Raw genomic sequence first — 24,094 nt, 5'->3', positions numbered from 1 at the left:
CACATAATTTATCCATTTGCATTCTTAACTACTTTTAGAAGTACCTTATGATTAGTGATATAAATACAATGCAGTAACACTTTACAATGAAGTACATTAGGTAATATTAGTTAACAACATTAGTTAGTTAGTTAACATGAACTAAAAATAAACAACATGTCTGCAGGATTTATTAATCTTAGTTAATGTTAATCTTAACATTTATTAATGCATTTTTTAAATCACAAGTTGTGTTTGTTAACATTAATTAATGCACTGTGAACTAACATGAGCAAACAATGAACGGCTATTTTTAATTAACTTAACTTTTTATTAACTAACATTAACAAAGATTAATACATAGTGCAATAAATGTATTGTTCAAGGTTCATTCAAGTTAGTTAATACATTAAATAATGATAACAAATGACACCTTATTGTAAAGTGTTACCAATAAAAACAAAAACTAGAATATTTTATTAGTCAACTAAGCTTGCATTTAGGAAAGAACCTTAAAATCATAAATTAAGTCTTGTAAGACTATAGAGTACAATAGGTTACGTTCTCCTCTAGCACAGATTTTCACATCATGCATTTGTCTGCATTCTTTACTAGCTTAATGATATTTGAATATGAAAGCACTTTTTCTAATAGTGATTAGTCATTCATGTGCATCTTTAACTTTAAGTTCCATTGAGCTCTTGCTGATGTAAAGGGACAATGATGGTGTCGGGTTATGGGTGAGCAGACTATTTTCAGCACGGGGAGTGGGGTAAGGTTGCAACTCTTTAAGAACAACTAAAACAAATTTAGATTTGTTGTATTTAGATTTATGCATTCAGAAAGGAAGAAGCTATATTTTGTACTATGCAAAAGTTTACGCAAGTCAATGCTTTATAATAAATCTATGATAAATAACATACCACACAATTCCTAAAGTAAAGGCAGTTCACTGCAAAGTGAGAGAATTTAACATACACTGCAACAGAGAGGTAGTCAGTGCATCACTCTTTATTTAAGTGCTCTGACTTGTTCAGTAGATTTACCCATTGTTTCAACGCACTCTTTTGGTTTAGGACAGTGAAGTGATGGATGAGGTAGTATATGCGTGTGTGTGTCTGAATGCCAGCTATGCTGCCTGTGCCACCAAGCTATTAATACTCGTCTCTTGGCTGACATTGTTTTGTGGATTAGCTGCTAGCCAGGAACAAAGATCTGGATTCAGATGGATGTTAAAATGTGAATGCATATATGAATTTAAATGTACATGTTTATTATGAAATTAAGGATTGAAAACTTATGAAAATCTGTTTTATCTGTCTGGTAATGTCAGAGATTTTTGGAATGCTTAATTCTGATTGGTCTGTTGCGGTATAAACCCCGCCCCACAGTGGATCCTAAAAATATCATACAAACGTAATTAATTTATTGATTTATTAGGTAATTGATTTACAGTTTGGTGTATTGGTGTTAAATTTGTATAAATCCATTTAAGCTCATTCATATTTTTTATACAATGTGCTTATGCCCCACTTTACGGTGACCAGATTTCTAAAATGAAAACTGGGGACATTTTCTAGTTAAGTGGTCAAAATATCACTGAAATCTCACTTGTGATTATCTACAAATTTTAAAAACAGGGACAAAATGTTTTTGTTTTTTTTGTGGGTTCCAAAAAAGGATCAAACATACTGTAGTAACTATTGCAAGTAGCAAACATCAAAACAGTAGTACAGCCTAACAAAATTATGGCTTTAGAAAAACACATTAAAAATAAAACAAGAAATATCAGAACATATGATAAATAAAACTGTATTTAACAAATGTTATTTTCACGGCTGTGAGTACAATAATTATAACTTTTCAAACTTTATGTTTATGCTGCTGGAAATGGATGTTTTCTATGCCTAATCAGGCTCATTTTAGGCTCATTTTGCCTAAAATGAGACGCATTCAAGAGCCGCAAAACGGTATTTATTGTTCGAATTTCTTTAAAAATTACCAAATTTGAGCGGAGACTTTGTTTCATACCTAAAGTAGCCTGCCCTGTCTTGTCTGTCAGCACGTTGTCCATTTCCTCGGTGCTACGCAATGTATTTTTTACTGCGTGAGAACATGATTTGTGGAGTAAGAACGCCATGGATTATCGGACATAGCAACAGTAAGGAAGGGGGGCGGGCCTTTGCGAAAGGTCATTTTAGTGAAATTTTTTTTTATCACTTACTTACCCTCAAGTTGTTCCAAACCTGTATGCTTTTCTTTCGTAAAAGAACACATTTTCAAGAACAGTATTCACGTTGGGTGAGACTTCTGGTTCATTATCCGCTATAAGAAATAACAATATAGAAATAATATGGTAATCATCACATCTATTTGCAATATCAAGCAGCAAAACGTTTTGTACAGATAAAAATAGCTGGACGCAGATGAGACTGGAATCCAGACCCATAAAATGTACAAATGGCCACGCCCACTCTTATGGGAAAATATGGGTATCTTCATTGTGTTCATATGAATTTTTAACAACATGAGGTTGAGTAAATTATAATTATAGTTTTCATTTTTGGGTGCATGAACTGTTCTTTTAATATTACCAATTTTATCATACTTTGATTTCCTCACACGCAAATGAAAGAGAATAAACCAATCCCGATGGTGGTGTATATCAACAGTTTTAATTCTTCAACAGTATCTGATATCCACTTCAGTGTATCTGAAACACTGTATAAACACTTCAACAATGTTTCTGTCATTTTCCATACAAACATTTTGATGTGACTTAAGTAAATCCTATGTATATATAATCTTATAATTACTTCAAAACGAAGAATATCATCCTACAATAATTTCTAAGACATTGCTTCCTGAAATGTTGAACTGACTAAAAGAAAAGCATAATATATCTCAGCAATAATCAGCCAAGCGAAATTTTTGGCACACAGTCAAGTAAATTGCAAAAAACATTCTTAAAACAAAAAATTAAAACATAAGCAAAATTGTAGTAAGACACATCAAATGTTGTTGGTGTTACTGGCAGATTTTGGTGATGTGATCTATTTTAATCAATAAAGCTTCTTATATTTACAAAGTATTCCCCGTTAACACACACTGTGGGCTGAGGAACCAATATCATAATACTCAATCATAATAACCTTCCTGGGTTTATTAAGTTCTTTGCTATAGATGTAAATATATTTCTGTACTATATATTGCTATAAACTGCAATATAATACCTTCATAAAAAAGCCCTCAAGTCTCTGAAAATAGTTTTTTTTGTTACATAGCCAGTAGTTTTGGTCCCAGACTGTCATGTTGGTATATTTCAAGTTATGGCTTCTTTCTAACTGCTTCGACATGCTTGAAAGACAATTTAACTTTCCATTTAAAATAAAGGAAAATAAATAAATTTAAAATAAAGCGCAAGAAAGAAACATTTCTTACAGTGACCTCTCACAAACAGGATTCACTTCAAAAAAACAAAAAACAAAAAACAAAAAAACAGAAGCTCTATTCGTGCTCCAGCATGTGTAGAATTGGTACAAAGCACTGTGATGAGTTTCTCACATACAGTACATCAGTTTAACTGGTTTCTGCCCGGTACCCTTGAGCTGGATCCGTTATGTTTGGTTGATTTGGTTGATCTTGAGATTTTTAAAGAACGTTTCCTCTTAAAGAATCCCAAGGCCATTTCATGCCGCTATCAAGTGCAAAGTCCCATTATTTGCATGACTCCGTCTCCATCACGATGCTTTGGCATATCCTTATTGACCCGAGGATGTCAAAAGCCATATGATTGGATTCCAAGAAGAGACATGTTGAATATTAACATGTCATAAACGGCCACACAGAAGCTGTAAGCAAAATTACTGGATACAACTAAATACTGTATGTATATAATGAAATGAATATTCATAAACTAAGTAAGACTCTTCCCTGTTCAGAGGAAGACCTGCTCATGGAGTCTATAGTCTTTTCCATCAAACAACAGGCCAGTCTTGGGTTGAGAATTGCAAAAATATTAGCAGTGTGAAGCGTCACGATCTCGGGGGTCTGTAGCAGATTCACTCTCTTCGGGAATGTCCTGCAAATCTGTGGAATATAAAAAAAAAACACTTAAGTAAAAGAATTACGAAACTGTAAGTAGACATTAAACCAGTGTTGCCAAGTCCACAGTTTTCACTGTTGTTGCCGGTTGAAGCGATAATGTGATTTATCCCCTGGAATGCAAATTTACCAAAGGATGTTCGCCCAAAATTTTTTATTTTACCCCTGGAACATGATTTTTACCCCCTCCAGAACGCAAATGGGCTAGTTTTGAGTAGCAGTTCGGTGGGTTTTGTTGTGAAGACCTGGCAACGCTCAATTAAACAGAAATTAGGCAGTTTTAAGTTAAGATGCTTTGAAATTTTACCCAATGATCTGGATGAAATTAATAGCTTCTTGACGATGTAATTTATAGAACAAACTAAATCTGTAAATGTATTCAAAATTAACACTTGATAAACCAAATAAAGTTAAATTTGCCTTTGGAAAGTAATTTGTTTTACTGTTTTACTGGAGAACTGACCAATACATTTTCTCATTGTAATGCACTTTTTATGTAGACACTTCATCATTCATACATACAGGGGACCATTCAATAAATAAATAAATAAATTAAAAAAAAAAAAAAAAAAAAAAAAATAAAATAAAATGAAAATTTATACTACTATTCAAAGGTTTAGGGTTTGCAGATAAAAAATACAGTAAAAACAATAATATTGTGAAATATTTGTACAATTCTATTTAAATATATATATTAAAATCCAATTTATTACTGTAATGGCAAAGCTGAATTTTCAGCATCATTACTACAGTCTTCAGTGTCACATGATTTTTCAGAAATCATTCTAATATACTGCTATTAATCTGCTGCTTAAGAGACATTTCTTCTTATTATCATCATATATAATATTTAAACAGTTTTTGTGAAACCATCATACATTTTTTCAGGATTCTTTAATGAATAGAAAGTTAAAAACAAATAGCATTTATTTGAATTTTTTTATAATATTATAAATGTATTTCTCTGAATAAAAGTATTAATTATTGTTATTACATTACTGTTGCTATCACATTATTAGATTATAAGCGAAACCCTTTCACATACAGTAAGAGCAGAATTTCGAACACACCTCAAGACTGAAGTTATATTATCTCAAGGGGTTTTAAAAGTCAAGCCTTCTATGTGTATAAGTGTATGTATGAAAGGTATGTTCACCGTGAATGACACACTAAAACTCCGGGTGCGTTTATTGAGACGTTTAACCTACAATTTATTGCCATTATCCACCTATAACACACGTCTACAAATAATACACATAAATGTAGATTTTTTCAATTTAGTCTAAGGAGGTTCTCTTGACTGACAGAGTTTAGTTTGTGTTATTGTATGTGTGTCTATCTTTGTGTGTATGTGGGTGAGTGTGGAAGGTTTAATGTGATAAATTCAATGTGTATGTGTGCTATGCACATTGGTTGCATAAGCGTGTGTAGGCTGCTGTTAGTGTTACAAAGGGCCAAAGTTCACAGCGTTTTAGGTGAAGCGCATCTACACAGACTGTCTGATAAATATGTAATCGTTTTATATAAAAAAGGAGCAAAATCAGAACAACAAACTCCCTGGCATCCAGTTTCCTCTATCGAGCTAGTTTCTTGTATCGCTCTGCCTGTATCTTTCCCCCCTCATATAATAATGCATTGATTTTTTAGGTAAGTAGCCACATAATAATGGTTAATATTTTTATATTATTGATTTTTTTATTTATTCATTCTATATATATATAAGAAATGTAGAAAAATACTTTTGTTTTTAAAAACTATTTATATATGTACATATATTTGTAGTATTATTATTACAAAATTATTTATTAATTATTATACATATATTGTTGTATTGTATTCATTATAAATGTATACATATATTTATATATTATTTATGTTTGCATACACTACCAGTCAAAAGTTTTTGAACAGTAAGATTTTTTATGTTTATTTAAAGAAGTCTTTTCTGCTCACCAGGCCTGCATTTATTTGATCCAAAGTACAGCAAAAACAGTAAAATTGTGAAATATTTGTACTAATTAAAATTACTGTTTTCTATTTGAATGTATCTTTTAAATGTAATGTACTCCTGTCATCACAGCAAAATTTTCAGCATCATTACTCCAGTCTTCAGTGTCACATGATCCTTCAGAAATTATTCTAATATGCTGATTTGGTGTTCAAGAAACATTTATTATTATTATTATTAGCAATACTTAAAACAGTTGAGAACTTTTTTTTCAGGATTTTTTGATGAATGGAAATATATAGAGATATAGACATCTTAGAAATTATAAAAATTAATCCTTTTATTTAGCAAGGATAAAGATGATAATTAAGACATTTATAATGTTACAAAAGATTTATATTTCAGATAAATGCTGTTCTTCTGAACTTTCTATTCATCAAAGAAACCTGAAAAAATTCTACTCAGCTGTTTTCAACATAATAATAATAATAAATGTTTTTCTGAGCAGCTTCTGAAGGATCGTGTGACTGGAGTAATGATTCTAAAAATTTAGCTTTGAAATCACAGGAATAAATTACATTTCAAAATATATTAAAATAGAAAAATGTTATTTTAAATAGTAAAAATATTTCAAAACTGTACTGTTTTTGCTGTACTTTGGATCAAATAAATGCAGGCTTGGTAAGCAGAGGAGACTTTTTAAAAAAAACATTAAAATCTTATAGTTCAAAAACTACTGACTGGTAGTGTATATGCATTTATATTTATTATATATTATCAGTTCTAATAATGTCATTCTGTCTCAATCTACGGACCTCTGGGACTTTCTGAACGTGGAGACACTCTCGAATCCACGTCGTCGTCATCATCGTCATCAGATATCACATCCACTTCCACATCACTGCATTCCTGCAGGCCGTCTGATTGGTCCATCGATTCCTGGCTAGCCAATGGGGTGTCAGTATTGGGGTCGGTATCGCTCTCTCTGCGAGTTGATGGGCCCTTGAGAAGCAAAGAGGAGCAAATGAAATTCGGGAGCTACTCTGTTTTAGCTCTTGCATACTTCCTCTCCATTACTTTAACAGTGCATTGCGATGCTTGTTGACAAACTTTGCTTCTGATTGCAAAAATGAATTTAAATTCTGATTTAGACTAAAACATGCTAAATACTCCTGTGATTCACCTGTGAACCTGCACTTCCAGCTCCATCCCCTAGAGTGGCGCTATTGGTCTTAAGATCCCTGAGCTGTTTCTCCAGCTGGGCTCTGGCTCTCTCACTATCCCTGAGTTTGCCCTCTGCTCCCCTGAGGCGTCCGAGCTCCTCCTGCAAAAGACTGTGCTGCCGCTGAAGCAGGGCCAGCTCTCCCAGCGAGCCGATATCACTCACTCCATCCCGGGACAGGGAGCGGACCGTACGGGCCCCTGGGGTGGCCGGGGAGACAGAGCTCTGTCGTTGGTTGAGCTCTAAGATGGAGTCCTGTCGTATCACCACACCCTACAAGAGCATGAGATTTTGGCCTCAATGATGGTTCATTTTGGACCCCGTCAGCGCTAAAAGAATATGTGACATGTATTTTGCAATGCACACATACCTGCAGAGCGTGTAACTGAGCACTGAGATTCACCAGCCTCTGTGACACCTCCTGAAACACAACAGACATTCAGATGCAAAATAATATAAATAATAATAATATAAATATGTAAATACGCACACTAGTCTATATAAGCCTGGAAATTTTGGTGTCTGTGTAATATTCATAGAAAGCTAGTGAGGCACAGTAGAGTGTTTTTGCATATAACTGGTAAAATTTAAAAACTAATTCATTCCAATAATGGAATTACAGCCAATCATTTCACCTAATCATGTGTTATAGTCCATCTGATTGTTTTTTAAGTGCACTTTTTGTAACATAAGACATAATTAGACTGATGCATCACTAAGCAATTTTCAAGCTTTCAAGATCCATGGTCTGTGTTGCATTAGTTTGCATAAGTTTATAATGTGAAACAATTGTTTTCTATTTTAATACCTTTTAAAATATATTTTTTCTTGTGCAGGCAAAGCTAAATTTTCAGCATCGTTACTCCAGTCTTCAGTGTCAAATGATTCTTCAGAAATTAATCTAATAAACTGATTTAGTGTTTAAGAAACATTTATTAATTAAAAAAAAGAAATATATATATATATATATATATATATTTAATGTAATAGTAATAAAAAAAAGTTACTGATCCCAAACTTTTGAAATTCTGATTGTGAAATCTGTTATATTTTTCCCCAAATTCAGTTATTTATTTATATATGTATTTAATTATTTATTTAAAATTCTGTTTTTCTCCATTTGAATTTTTCTAGACTCTTTTTTAATGGTTCAATTTAAAAAAGTTCTCAAAAAGCATATAGAATTAATTAAAATCATGAAACTTACACAATTTACCAGTTGTTTACTAAAAGTTGAACAAAAATTACATTTTTAAGGCCCTATGAAATACGTTTTCTCAAATTCAGTTTTATTTTTACCAAATTCCATAAATTTTCTGATTCCATTTGAATGGTTGCATTAAGCTTCCTCCGATTAACTTATTTTATTAAAAAAAATATATTATTATTTTATATTATTTATTTATTATTATTTTTAATTATTTATTATATTACTCTTATTTTTAATTTATTATTTAATTTATTGATTTTTTTAAAATATATTTTTTAGAAATATTGTGTTTTGTACTTACATTTTTCTAACAAATAAGTTATGGTAAATAATTTTTTTAGTAAATATTCCTTAAAATATATATTTTTTTAAATAATAATTTAATAACTATAGGCCTACATTAAGTAATATTTTTCTATCAAAGTTTTTTCAAGATAATAAAGCAATGAGACCCAAGAAGCCGTGGTTTACCGTGAATTTATAACAGCTAAGGTTAAGCTAAAGTGAAAAAAAAACCTCTTAACTGTTATAAATTCACTGTAAACCACGGCCTAATGGGGTTTATTGCTTTTATAAAACGGTTATCCCATATACGTAGTAAGGTTTCACAAAATAAAACAGAGCAAATAAAGTGTAATGACATTAACAAAAAAAAAAAAGCAGTATTCTTCCACCAAACAATGTAGTTCCGCAGAAACTGTTGTGGTTGCAACAAAGTGGTTGCCAAGCAACACTCGGAAGTAAACAAAGGTGTATGTCTGTAGAGTAATGTACAACAGTTTTGAACGTGGCTCAACCAATCAGAATCAAGAACCGCAATCTGTTTTATAAACAAACTTTGATGTAAGATTGCTGTGAAGCTTTTGTTTGTATATAATATAATGACATATACAGTAAATTCCATTTTTATGACTGGATTCCATGATTCCGTCCACGTTTTTAAAATTGCGAAAATCATAGGGCCTTTGTTTATTTGTCAGTACATTAAAAAGCAGAAGTTAAAGAGTTTTTGTACTGTCTGCATGTATTGCAAAATCCAGATGCTAAGCTTTGAAATCGCAAGCTATTATGTGCTTGTTTTTTTTTTAATTTATTAATTTGCTAGTCACTCCAGTTTATAGGTTATCGGTTAGCGTTATCAGCCCATATATATGCGCTGACATACATTCAGCACATCCCTAGACAGCAAACATTAAGCCTAAAATGTCAGTACCTCACTCGGTGTCTTGTCCTCCATTTGATTCCCATTACCATCCTGTAGAGAATATGGAAGTTTTATCATTATTCACACAATCAAAATTCTGCACCAGCATATTAATTCAAAAGCTTTCATGTGTCAGCACACACTGAAAAGCACTGTCTTGCTATGTGTCGATGAAAAGGGAGATGAAGCGCAGCTTTCAAGCACCAGTGGTGAGTCGTGATGGAGAGTTTTTGGTAGATTCAGGTTGCTATGGAAACCTGCGAGTTTCAGATGGGCTTGGAAAATGACTCATTTTTTTTTTTTCAGGATTACATAAAAACTAAGCAATAGCATTGAACCATCTTACTGTGTGCATGATTATTACATTTTATAAAGCATATTTGACGCAGGCGAATGTGGATGTCAGAGAAGTGTGATAATGAATAGCACTAACACTAACATAGATCCAAATAGTTTGCATATTTTCAGACAAACTAATGTTAGTTTTGTGTACCTGAGCAGCTTGGTTCTCCTGAGAGCCGTTGACTAATACCTCTTGTCCATCTAGAAGAATGGAGGAAGCACAATGGTCAGATAAAAAGGTATATTTAGCCAATCAGACACACTAAAAGCACATTCATTTACATATTGCATGTTGTGCGTTTGACACGTACTGATTACTAGCGCTCCAGTGTGGTTGTGATGGCCGTTGGAACTGCAGGGCAGAGAAACCTCTAAATCGGATCCTAATAACAGCTCTGTCAATCTGTCCACTGCAGAGAGTAAGAGAAAAAGGTACGTCATGACATTTTACAAGATATTATTGAAGATCTGAGCATGAGCTCAGAAGATTTAGCTAAAATGCTTTGTGAACTTTCCAAAATGGGGGGGGGATATTAAACCTTTTTATTTTTTTTTTAAATAAAAAGAGAGGTGAATGGCAGCAAGTATAAATTTTATTACATTTTATTTAATTATTTACATTTATTTATTTAGCATATTTAAAGATTTTTAATCTATACAAACTAAAAACATACATATAGAATACAACAAAAATGGTACTTTAATGATCTGTCATTTATTTATTCCGAGGTTTGGCCAATATTTTATATATTTGAATTATTTTTAATTGCTACAATGCCAAAACTTTAATGGTTTTATTTGAATATCTGAAAATCAGACATTAATTTAAGTGTTAAAAACATATATATTTATTTTTTTAAGATATTTAAGATATTTTAATCTCTATGAACTAAACATATAAAAAATGTATTTGCTTTTGTTTTCACTAATGTAATCTGTCATTTATTCAGATGCGGTGCCGATTTATTAATTTATTAATTAATTTATTAGATGCAGATTCAAAGCTTTTATGTTTTGGTCAATATTTTATATATTGGAAATATTTTAAATTGCTACCATGGCAAAACATTAATGATTTTATTTGGATATCTGAAAATCAGACATTAATTTAATTGTTAAAAATATATTTGTTAATTTAAAAAAAAAAGAAAAAAAAAAGTTATCTTTGTGAACTAAACATATAAAATAAAACTGAAAAATTATTTCTTAAATATATTTGCTTCTGTTTTCTCTAATGTAATCTGTTATTTATTCAGATGCGGTGCTGATTTATTTAATTTATTAATTCACTCATTAGATGTAGATTCAAAGCAATGTTTTGGTCAATATTTTATATATTTGAAATATTTTTAATTGCTACAATACCAAAACTTTAATGCTTTTATTTGGATATCTGAAAATCAGAAATTCATTTAAATGTTAAAAATATATATATTTGTTAATATTTCCAACATATTTAAGATTTTTAATTTCTATTAACTAAACATATAAATAAAACTTTAAAAATACTTTCTGTATATAATATATTTGCTTCTGTTTTCACTAATGTAGTCCGTCATTTATTCAGATGCTGTGCCAATTAATTTAATTAATTAATTTATTTATTAAATGCTGATTCAAAGCTTTTATTTGGATATTTAAACATTTTTATACTATATATAACCACAGAATTTTTATGGTTGTGCTTTTTGGAAAATAAAAAATAAAGTAAAATAAAATAAAATAAAATAAGTTAACATAAACTAAGAATGAACAATGCGTCCACAGCATTTATTAATGCTAGTTCATGTTAATTTATCATTTACATTTACTAATGCATTATTAAAATCAGTTGTGCTTGTTAACATTAGTTAACGCACTCTAAACTAATATGAACATTCGATGAATGCCTGCATTTTCATTAACTAACATTAACAAAAATGATTAAATACTGTAATAAATGTGTTGTTCATTGTTCATTCGTGTTAGTTAATACATTAACTAATAGTACCTTACTGTAAAGTGTTACTAATAAAACAGCAATGGCAAAGACATTGTTGGCCTTGCTTACTCATAGTGTGCATACTGTAACCTATTAACATGGGTGGTGAAATAAATACACTCTAAAGGGTGAAACCAGCCTCATACAGGTGGAACGCCCTGCTTCGGCCATGAATGTAACATCCTGTCTGTCTTACCCTCAGTTATGGCCTGTGTGAGCAGCTGTTCCCCGCGCGGTGCCTGGGGAGAATCGGCTCTGAACAGGTTTCTGGAGCAGGACGGCAACATGACCTCATAACCTCCCATGACCTCTGCCAAGTCAGAGAACAGGGTGACCCGCTCCTGAAGCAGCTCTAACACCTCCCTGTCCTTCTGCTGGATATCAGCTGAAACAGAAAGCACGAGGAACAAAACGCTTGTTAGAATAAAACATCAACATCACCTTCTTTACACTCAAGATAGTGGCTTTGTTCCGCCTTCAAATTCTGTGTAAAGATGTCAAGACGCATAAAAATCGGTGTATTTCAAGACAACTTGTTTTTTAGTAGCTAGCTCGTTTGTTTTGAGAAAATGTCTTGTGATAGGTAACCAACTGATCTGACAGATGGGTGAAAAAGCTTGTTTGAGCTTTTCAAAATGATTTTATGCTTCTGTCAATCCTTCAATGCCTAACCCACTGTAGTGATTCATCTTTTGAAAAAAATCTGAATGAAAACATGTTTGTCCCAGTGTTGGGAGTGTGAATGTGTGTGCGTTAGAAACCTTTGAGTCTTCGCAGAAGGGCCTTGTCTTCTGTTTCTATAAGAGGGAATTCTTCTCTTGATGGACAGCTGTGTGACAAAACAACAAAGGTGAATGAGAATAACCATTAGAAACTGTAATTTAGTAACTTTTAGTGAATGTTCATTAACACTCAAGTCATCTATAAACTTTTGTGCTTTTACAAGTACAAATTTAAAACGTGCAATCTTTCTCTTTTGGGAAAATGGACCAAAAATATGTGTCACTCTATAAAATTTTTTTGAATGAAACTGAAATGCATGCAGTACTAATGTTTGTGCTTCCTTTGGTAAGTTATTTACTTTTTTCTGGAAAAAAAGTGTCTAAAATGTATTCATTTTGAAAGTGTAAGTGTATAGCATGGGGGTAGTCCGGGGACTTCCAGGGACCAGCAAGAGGTTATTAGGATGGCGAAAAAGTTTAGTAAAAGCTGTATTAAAAATATAAATATAAATCATTATTAATGAATAAATAATTATTATGAATAATAGTAATATTACATAATTTTAATATTACACTACCAAGGTTTTTTTAAAGAAGTTTCTTCTCCTCACCAAGGCTGCATTTATTTGATCCAAAGTAGAGAAAAATAGTACAATTTGAAATATTTTTACTATTTAAAATGACTGTTTTCTATTTGAATATATTTAAAAATGTAATTTATTCCTGTGATCAAAAGCTAAATTTTCAGCATCATTACTCCAGTCTTCAGTGTCACATGATCCTCCAGAAATCATCGTAATATGCCGATTTGCTGTACAGGAAACATTTATTATTATTAATCAATATTTAAAACAGTTGAGTAATTTTTTTTTTTTTTTAGGATTCTTTGATGAATAGAAAAATTCAAAGATCAACATTTATCTGAAATAAAAAAACTTTTGTAACATACATTATACCATTGAAAAGCTTGAGTTAGTATATTTTTTATTTTTTGCGAAACAAATTTTAGAAATTAATACTTTTATTTAGCAAGGATGCTTTAAATTGATCAAAAGTGATGATAAAAACATTTATAATGTCACAAAAGATTTCTATTTCAGATAAATGCTGTTCTTCTGAACTTTCTATTTATCAAAGAAACCTGAAAAAAAATTCTACTTAGATGTTTTCAACATAATCATTAATAAAAGTTTTTGAGCAGCAAATCAGAATATTACAATGATTATGTGACTGGAGTAATGATGCTAAAAATTCAGCTTTGAAATAACAGGAATAAATTACATTTTAAAATATATTCAAATAAAATAGAGTCATTTTAAATAGAAAATATTTCAACAATATTTTGCTGTACTTTGGATTAAACAAACGTAGGCTTGGAGAGCAAAAGAGACTTCTTTAAAAAATATATAAAATATTCCACTGTTCAAAAACCTTTGACTGGTAGTGTTTATAAATAATATAATACATTATATAGTGCATCAACTTTATTATTATTATACATATTAACATGCAGAATAAAATAACAGTAATTACTATTATTAATTACTATTGTTCATTTATTGATATTATTAATACTAATACAAAAAAACAAACAAATAAATAAATTTTATTAACATTTATTTATTATATTTGACATTATTGCCTGTAATATCACGCTTACTATTTTTTTTCCACACAGCATAAATGGTATCTTTTCTTATTTGTTTTTATATTTTTGGAAAAAGGTGTTCTTTGCAAGCTGTCAAGTTTGTTTTTGCTGAGTTGTAATATAAACAAAGGGCAAGTCAATCTGCCTACAGAAGTGACATATCCCTTCGAAATGTCCCACCCCAACGTCCTGATTCAAGAAAATACAAAGGAACAATACAGAAAAGTGCTTTCATGGGATTTTCTATTCAATTGCAAAGACAGAGTTGCCTACAAAGTCAAACGGTAGCTGTGAGTGCTGTGCGGACTGTAAAGAGCAAGGTTTTGCATGTATGTACCTGCTGATGGTTTGCTGTATAAGCCGTATCCAGGTGTTTCTGTCATCTTTGGATGCGGCGTACAGCTCATACATCTCAGGTGGGCTTGACTCACTGCTGATCAGGAACAAGCCTCGCTCCTGATTGGCTATGTCTCGGACTAAGAGACTCTGCAGTGAGACCACAGCGGACTTATCCTAAGGAGAGAATGGGAAGAAAAGAAATATAGCTGTCTGTGTACAGATTTTCACAAATAAATTTTTTTTTCACGCTTAGAAAAGTAACGACACATTCCTCTATCAAACCTCACAATTTGAGGCATCACAGGATGAGTTACATGCAAACTTACCAAACTTGCAAAGATGTACCGTTGATCTTTCTCTTGCATGAATACTAGAATATCAGTCATCAACATAACCTGAACATCTACAATACAAAGAAAACAGGAAATTCTGTACATTAAAACACCGCCATCAAATTACATGTGAGCTTATATAATAGCATGGTTGTCTCTCTCCCTTTCACACAGACACGTATCACATCACACTTCCTCATAAACACAGTCTTCACTACCTTTGAGGCGAGAGCTGGGCGTTTTCCAGAGCAGCGTGCCTTCGTGTATCAGCTGCCTGCGGAGCAGTTCGGCCGGCCTGAACAGGGCTCCGGAGCGGAGTTTAGCCTCGGCCCGTGGGTCGACCCTGGACCGGATCTCCTGCAGCCGCTGTGTCCTTTCAAGCTCCAACACCTGTTGGTCCACCGAACAGAGCAGCTCCCGTATACAAGACAGAGCCTGAGACAGACCTGCAGCTTCCTCTTGATTGTCTGTATTGTTACACACAATAATCAGTCTAAAATGTCCATAACTGGGGCATTACGACACTTATGTATATAATACACTTTTTTTTGTTGTTTAAAAACTTTTAAAATATATATTTTTAAATTATATACAGTTCAAAAGTTTATATACACCTTGCAGAATCTGCAAAATGTTAATAATTTTACCAAAATAAGGGAGATCATACAAAATGCATGTTGTATTTTATTTAGTACTGACCTGAATAAGGTATTTCACATAAAATACATTTACATATAGTCCACAAGAGAGAAGTTCAAAAGTTTACATACGCTTGATTCTTACTGTGTTGTGACCTGAATGATCCACAACTGTGTTTTTGTTTAGTGATAGTTGTTCATGAGTCCCTTGTTTGTCCTGAACAGTTAAACTGGCTGCTGTTCTTCAGAAAAATCCTTCATGTCCCACATATGGTTTTTTGGTTTCTCAGCATTTTTGTGTATTTGAACCCTTTCCAACAATGACTGTATGATCCATCTTTTCACACTGAGGACAACTGAGGGACTCATATGCAACTATTACATAAGGCTCAAACACTCACTGATGCTTCAGAAGGAAACACGACGCATTGAGCTGGGGGGTGAAAACTTTTTGAAATTGAAGATAAGAATGTAACTTATTTACATGTTTCTTCTGGGAAACATGTAAGTATCTTCTGTAGCTTCTAAAGGGCAGTACTAAATGAAAAAATCTGATATTTAGACAAAATAAGAAAAATGTGTTCAAAAGTTTACACCCCTGGCTCTTAATGCATCGTGTTTCCTTCTGAAGCATCAGTGAGCATTTGAACCTTCTGTAATAGCTGCATACTAGAGTCCCGCAGTTGTCCTCAGTGTGAAAAGATGGATCTCAAAATCATACAGTCACTGCTGGAAAGGGTTCAAATACATTAGAAAATTTGAAAAACCAAAGAATTTGTGGGATTTTTTTTAAGAACAGCAGGCAGTTTAACTGTTCAGGAAAAACAGGGGACTCGTGAACAACTATAACTAATAAATAAATAAATAAATAAACACAGCTGTGGATCATTCAGGTAACAACACAGTATTAGGAATCAAGCGTATGTAAAGTTTTGAACTGGGTCATTTTTATGAATTTAACTATTATTTTCTCTTGTGGACTATATGTAAATATTTTTTTTGTGAAATATCTCATTCAGGTCAGAACTAAATAAAAATAACATGTATTTTGTATAATCCCTCTTTTATTTTGGTCAAATATTTAACATTTTGCAGATTCTGAAAGATGTATGTACACTTTTGACCTCAACTGTATATTATTTAAGAGGGCACCTTTTATCTATATGGCCTTGTCTTACCTTTGGTGTTGTCATAGATACGTTGCACCAGGACGGGGTATTTAGTGATGCGCTGAGTGACCAATAGGATGCACTCCTGGAACCCATGGCGACGCAGTAGAGGACCCCGACCCATTCTCTGAGAAGGACAAAGACAATGATAAATGGACTGTTATCTGTTTCTGCCTCTGTGTGCTGTATTTATACACACACTAAGGTTGTATCCAAAATCTACAACAGGTGCCTAGAAAGTGCACACACAAACCTAGGTGTGCTACCTTCCACACCACTGCTCCGACAATATTTAACTTTTTAAATAAAGGAGTGCATTCAATAGCATATTCGTTTTGCTTTAGTATCGGTAATCGTGACATGGCACTGGTTTTGTTATCATAACAGGCCCACACTAAGCTATTACGAACTAAAATAAAAGAGCCGAACATGATCATGATACCTGAAAATCAGATGATTCACACATCTATGAGAGTTTGCAGGCATTTAATCCATTAATGCACCCACCATCATTTATCACTCAGTACCACTCTGTCCTCCCACTTGCAACACACGAGACAACACCTGACCCCGGTTACGCAAACAAAAAACGCACCCGGACGGCAAACACCCTCGTCAGGTCTCTCTTGTTCTTACCCGTATAAAGAGCTGTAGTCTCTTGTCTCTGGCCAGCAGCTCTTTGTAGAGTTTGACGGCCTTCATATGACGACTGCAGAACTCAGAATACGCCTTCAGCATCTCGTCAGCGCACTGACCTGAGAACTGACGTACACACAAAGACAGTGCACTATGAACATTTTGCTCCTTGAAACCTGAAAGCTTTCAGCCTCCCACTCTCATACACCCGGAGAGAATGACGTTTCAATTTCCATTTGTCACTTGTTCTTTCTTTTTGACTTTTCACTGTCTCTACATCATGACATCACGCGTTTGTCATTCAAAATCATGCATATGCAATGCGATGCATGTATGATATTGTTTTAAGGTGTTGTGTTTAAAAACACTTTTAAAACAGAGCTATTAAATTTTGTTCCACTGTTGCATGATTAACCCTGTTTATTGTTTAAGTTAATGCATTAAATTGACAGCTCCAATTTATGTTACATTTTAATCTGGCAATTAAACCAGATACATTTGTCCAAAAGGCAGGCCAAATGTAACCAAATGCATTTATACCCCATTCCGCCCACCTAAATTCACAATTGCACTCCTACCTGCTGTATTAACAAATCACTGATTTGAGTGATGGTGAAATTGTTTGTGCTGTCAGGTTGCAGGCTTTGAGCACGCCGTGCGAGGAGCTGCGTGAGGAAGTGTGTGTGAATCGTCAACAGGCGCTCTAGGCAGGGAAACAATGCATGCACGACCCCCGGCTCCAGCTGGACCTCCTCCAGCATACCCCGCCTGAACACACCATCCATGATCCGCAGGGTTCGAACGTGATGGAGCTCTGTCTGGATCAGCTCTGAAAAGACATCGGAGGGGTTATTAAAGGGGTCATCGGATGGCCACTTTCCACAAGTTGATGTGATTCGTTAGGGTCTCAATGAAAAGTCTATAACATACTTTGGTTAAAATTTCTCATTAGTAGTGTAGAAAACACTCTTTTCACCTTATAAGCCCTTAATAAAATAAGCCCTTATAAGCCCAAAATAAGCCTTTTTCAGTTTGGCTTACATCAAAATCCTCCAAAATTTTTCTTTACATCTCCTTGTTTTGGAGGAAATTTTGGAGGATTTCGATATAAGCCAAGAGGAGACTGGTTTTCCTTTGCTTATTATCTTATTGACCCCCTGGAGCCATGTGGAGCACTTTTTATGATGGATGGATGCACTTTATTTTGCTTCAAAATCTCAACAGCCATTCACTGCCATTATAAAGCTTGAAAGAGCCAGGACATTTTTTAACAAACTTCCAATTGTATTCTAAAAGAAGAAAGTCATATACACCTTGGATGGCTTGAGGGTGAGTAAATCATTGGGTAAGTTTTTTAATTTTTGGTGAACTATCGCTTTAAATTTGATGTAAGTGAAAACAAGGTGGTGAGGCATAGAAGTACAGTTCATTCCATCTGTTGTACTACCATCTGTGTGCCTTAGCCTCAATTGTTCAGCCAACAACTGTGCATGCTGATTTCTTTCATTTAGATTATCTTTTCAGATTATCATCTAAAATGCACATAAGTTGATCTCTGAAATAATAATTTAATATCAGAGTTAAATGTAATCACGAATATCCATTTTTCATACTGTGCTTTACAATGTTGTACGTCTATCCCTCAATGCCTCATTTTCATACTCAAAAAAATAAATACAGTGCTTGGAAAGGTATTACTGTTTATATAAGAGCAATTAATAGCATTTTTATCAGGATTCAGAGTCAACGGCCCATTTACAGTCATAAACATGCTTTGATTCTAGACTTAGATCTGTGTTTTGTCTAACCATAGATGACGTCCTGTCTCTTGATAACATCTTTACGGTGGGTCTGCAAGTAGGAGGAATCTACAGCCATGCTCCAGGAATCTGCTTCAAACTCCCGGCCTTCAAAATCCAGATCTTCCAGCAGGGAGGTGAAGTAGCCTTCTCCTAAAAGCAAGAGAAAGAATAATAATAACCATTTCTGTATTATAACTTCAGTTTGAAGGTTAACAGGTTGGTCATGGAATTTGGGAAATGATCAACAGTCAATCACACCAATCAGAAGAATTTAACTCTTTAAAAGATACATTACCATTAAAAAGTTTGAATATGGCTGCATTTATTTGTATCAAAATATAGTAGAAATTGTGAATATTATAAAATATTAAAACTATTAAAAAATTACAGTTTTCTATTTTAAAATATTTTAAAATGTCATTTGTTCCAGAATTTTTAGCAGCCATTGCTCCAGTTTTTTAGTAGCACATGATCCCTCAGAAATCATTCTAAAACACTGATTTGGTCCTTAAAGGAGCAACAATTTACAAATAATTTACTCACCCCCTTGTCATCCAAGATGTTCATGTCTTTTTGTCTTCAGTCGTAAAGAAATTATGGTTTTGGAGGAAAACATTTCAGGATTTTTCTCCATTATACAATGGACTTCATTGGTGCCCTGATTTTGAACTCCAAAAATGTAGTTTAAATGGCTCTAAATGATCCCAGCTGAGGAAGAAAGGTCTTATCTAGCGAAACCATCAGTCATTTTTTTCGAAAAAATAAACATTTGTATACTTTTTAAGCACAAAAGCTTATGTAGCACAAGCTCTGGGATGCACATCCACGATGCTACGAATTAGTAATGGGTCGTTCTTGAACGATTCCTTCATTTTAAACAAATCTTTAATGTGACTCGGGAAGAACAAGTCATCTCGGGGAGTGATTCATTCAGTCTCGCATATCCTATTAGGTTCTGTACTGGAATTAGTTCACCTGTTTCTAGTCTCATCTTCATCTTATGGGGCTGTCACGTGATAAACGAACGACTCAAACCCAAAAACTTGTCAGATAAGAGGTGAGCTAATCATAGACTAAAGACCCAGGTAAACAATGAATTAATCTTTTCTGTTTCTTAAAGCATTAAAGTTTTGTCTTGTTTGTAGTGTGATCAATGTTTGTGTAAGCAGTAGATGTGTTAGGGAAGTAACACGTAACATTTTAATTATATTTTGCTAAAATGAACGAAATGACTCGAAAAAAGATTTGTTCATTTTGCTGAACTAGACTCAAAGGTCTGAGTCGGTAAAATGATCCAAACTTCCCATCACTATCCCATCAGTTCATTGTGGGTCTGTAGTTCCGCCTACGTTCCGCATGACCTTTCAACATGATTCAATAGTACATAGCGTCGTGAACGTGCATCCCAGAGCCTGTGCTACACAAGCTTTTGTGCTTAAAAAGTATGCAATTTTTTTTTTCCGAAACAATTACCAAATGTTTCGCTAGATAAGACCCTTCTTCCTCGGCTGGGATCATTTACAGCCATTTGAAGCTGCATTTAAACTACATTTTCGAAGTTCAAAATCAGGACACTAATGAAGTCCATTATACGAAGAAAAATCCTGAAATGCTTTCCTCAAAAAACATAATTTCTTCACGACTAAAGACAGAAATACATAAACATCTTGAAGGGGGTGAGTAAATTATTTGTGAATTGTTGTTCTGGAAGTGGAGTTCTCCTTTAAAGAACATTTCTTAATATTATCAATGTTGAAAATAGTTGTGCTGCTTAATATTTTAATGGACACCACTGTGAAGTTTATTTGAAATAAAAATCTTTTGTAGTGTTATAAATGTCATTACTAGATATGCTCAAACTTACTCCAAACTGTTATGTATATTTTAATGTATACCTATTGTGTTTGAATGCTTGTGTGTCTCACCCTCGTGTGGTGTGTTTGTTGTGTTTGTGTGTCTCACCCTCATCATTGAGTGACTCCATGGACATGGTTCTGCTCCTGAAGTTGAGTGAGTCTGTGGATTGAGACAAGATCCTGCGCAGCCCCAGAGGAGAGTCATCATTCAGAGTCCTACACGCACATGCACACACGCACACACACACGGACCACATACATGCATACAAACAGATGTAGATGTATGCATGCAATCGCATGCAAAAGACAAAAAAAAAGCAAAACAAAAAAAACGAAATGAGAGGCAGCCATCATAATCACCACAGAAACAGAAAATACACACAACAAATTTAAAATAAAAATATATTAAATGAATTTGAAAATAAAGAACATAATGACTAATATATAACATTTAAACAAAACTGCTTACATTAAACTAAAACAGCCCAAAACACACACATACAAAAAAGACAAAATACACAATGAAATTATGTCACAGCATTTATAAACGAGGGACTTGTTCATTTAGTGATTTGTTGGTATATTCTTCAAAAAAGTGCCCATTTAATGCATCTCTCTGCCATCACTGTCACTCACCCTGCAATGTTATTGGTGGACACGCTCTTGGAAAGTAAAAGAGAAGACCGCCCTCGACGGGACCCGAGTAGTGACTGGCGAAGACTGTCTGATGGGTAGATGGCAGAGCTCGGCCTTTCCTTTAAATGGGCTTCATAGAGGCAGAAAACTCATTTTAGACTTGGTATTACTCAATTTTGGTCAATCATATTGACATCCTCTCAGTGATATCTAATTTCAGTTAGCCACAGGAGAAACATCACCTGAAACAAGTTGCTAACACCAGATCTAAACAGTGCACTTGTTTCCATCACATCCTCACCTTTATTCCTCAGCGTCACATTCTGATAGGCCGAATTGTTCCTCATCAGCGCCATTTTCTGTTGCTATTATGACACATACACACAATCAAATTTATGTCATATTTTTTAGATCTTTTTCATAAACCATATGAAGACAACTGACCCAGTTTAGATTCATTTCTTCTACATCATACTACGAAAGCCAGTGTCTGCATGTCTGTCGTATATATAACCCATGTGACAAGTATGTGCACTAATATCTCACCTTCTGTTTCATTTTGACACAGTTTGGTAGCGTGTCCCTACAGCGGTTATGGATGGTGACGTTACAGGCTAAAAAAAAAAAAAAAGAGCAGACAGGAAAACCACAGTTATTTTATTTCGTCATCAGATGGTCACATAACTTTTAAGTTGATTTCTGGTTGTTCTAAATTGGTCAGATGATTGACCTACTGTATTACAATCTCTGCTACATAAATAGCTGGTTTATTGTTGATCTATTAGCTTAAATAGCTAGAAACAAACCAAGACTTCTCAAACACAGCTAGCAGCGTACAATGGATTTTCCAGCAAGGAAATACAAAAAAATCCCTCTAACCTCCTATCCTCTCTCCTATATTACAGCAAGCAATCGAGTAAATCTCAGATGTACTATACCTAGTTTTTGCCTCTCTTTCTCTCCTTCTTGACCTTTGTCCATGTTTGCGTTAAAATGTTCGCTCTAGATCTTCTTTACGGCATGCTACTAGCAATCACTGAACATTTTCTCTGGTTATACCGTATTGCTTTTGTCTCTGAACCCCTATTGTTTCAGAACGGCTTTGCTTCCTGTTTTGAGGGTGGCTGGGAAGGAAGTGGGACGGAGGCTCCGGCGGGGTTTCCCTGGCCCGAATGCCCTACAACACACACCTACATGAGTCAAAATAATCATCCAAGGAGCAGCAGAGCATCTCAGAAAAATGAAGCACTGTAGAGGAACATCTTATCTCAAATATAGACATAAATGAGACAATTATTACAGTAGAAATATCCATTTTTAAAAGTCCATGATTCTGCCTTAGGTAATCACAGCCGTGCCGATATACAGCCGTATCGCACTGCTACGAGTGTGATATTGTGTTTATACAACAGTTTGAGTGTGTAAATACATAAGAAACAACAACGGAACTACTTCCTTAAGTCGACAATTGAACATCTAGGCCCAAGCCTCTGTCACTAAATGGAAAATGTCACTTTAGAACTAGTAATGAAGGAACATTGAGTTGCTTCATTGAAAGCTTATCACTGTATTAAAAGTGAAGGGGTGCTAATACCCTAGAGCTCACCCTGTGGTTTTAGATGGTTTATGCTGGTCCATTGCTGGTTTATGCTTGTCCAGGACCATCTTAAACCAGCTAAGGACCAGCAAAGAGCCAGCATAAACCAGCAAAGGACCAGCTAAAACCAGCATCCCAGCATCAAAACCTACCTAACCAGCATATGCTGTTTTTTTTAACAGGGACATTTCCGAAAACAAAGCTCCGAAATAGATGTTATCTTCATGAACAAACCGCATATTTGAAGTCTAAACAAGTACATTCTCATCTAAAAAAACTTGTAAAACTATACTGCGTGACTCAAAAACAGTATTATTTATACATTTACAGTGGATTTGACATTCGTTGTGAGAAATACTGCAAGTGGAGTATACAAACAGTGAAACAGAGTTCTGATGTTACTAGGATTACTAGGATGCACTCCTCTCCAATCAGATTTAAGGACCAGAGAGAACTGCTGTATGAAATATATATAATAATCACCCAAGGAGCAGCAGAGCTTCACAGAAATGAAGCACTGTAGAAGAACATCTTATCTCAAAAACAGACATAAACGAGACAATTATTACAGTAGAAATGTCCATTTTTAAAAGTCCATAATTCGGCCGTAGGTAATCACAGTTGTGCCAATATACAGCCACACTACACTGCTACAAGTGTGATATTGTGTTCATGCAATAGTATAAATATATATACACACAATATATATATACACACACACACACTGAC

At 33.9% G+C, this 24,094-nt stretch overlaps 1 protein-coding gene across 4 annotated transcripts in view; it reads right to left on the bottom strand.

Moving 5' to 3' along the window:
- Nucleotides 1–2,635: 2,635 nt before the first annotated feature.
- arhgef1a (Rho guanine nucleotide exchange factor (GEF) 1a) overlaps nt 2,636–24,094 on the bottom strand; it is a 62,272-nt gene continuing 40,813 nt past the window's right edge. For 3 of the 4 annotated variants that reach the window (XM_051136554.1, XM_051136555.1, XM_051136556.1), the window contains 20 exons: nt 22,315–22,382; nt 22,070–22,133; nt 21,769–21,898; nt 21,239–21,348; nt 19,283–19,426; nt 18,053–18,303; nt 17,475–17,600; nt 16,848–16,965; nt 15,250–15,498; nt 15,026–15,102; nt 14,698–14,873; nt 12,752–12,819; nt 12,187–12,375; nt 10,321–10,419; nt 10,161–10,210; nt 9,677–9,718; nt 7,624–7,674; nt 7,215–7,526; nt 6,847–7,033; nt 2,636–4,068 (listed from right to left, as the gene is read on the bottom strand). In XM_051136554.1, coding sequence (XP_050992511.1) covers nt 3,998–4,068; nt 6,847–7,033; nt 7,215–7,526; nt 7,624–7,674; nt 9,677–9,718; nt 10,161–10,210; nt 10,321–10,419; nt 12,187–12,375; nt 12,752–12,819; nt 14,698–14,873; nt 15,026–15,102; nt 15,250–15,498; nt 16,848–16,965; nt 17,475–17,600; nt 18,053–18,303; nt 19,283–19,426; nt 21,239–21,348; nt 21,769–21,898; nt 22,070–22,133; nt 22,315–22,382 — 2,582 coding nt within the window. In that variant the 3' untranslated portion in view covers nt 2,636–3,997. Of the gene's footprint in view, nt 4,069–6,846; nt 7,034–7,214; nt 7,527–7,623; nt 7,675–9,676; nt 9,719–10,160; nt 10,211–10,320; nt 10,420–12,186; nt 12,376–12,751; nt 12,820–14,697; nt 14,874–15,025; nt 15,103–15,249; nt 15,499–16,847; nt 16,966–17,474; nt 17,601–18,052; nt 18,304–19,282; nt 19,427–21,238; nt 21,349–21,768; nt 21,899–22,069; nt 22,134–22,314; nt 22,383–22,706; nt 22,945–24,094 lie in introns of those variants that run through there. The other variant, XM_051136558.1, reaches the window with a different exon arrangement.

The sequence above is a fragment of the Labeo rohita genome, chromosome 19 (assembly GCF_022985175.1).
Source record: "Labeo rohita strain BAU-BD-2019 chromosome 19, IGBB_LRoh.1.0, whole genome shotgun sequence".
Taxonomy (NCBI): Eukaryota; Metazoa; Chordata; class Actinopteri; order Cypriniformes; family Cyprinidae; genus Labeo; species Labeo rohita.
This window is presented reverse-complemented; position numbering and strand designations above follow the sequence as displayed.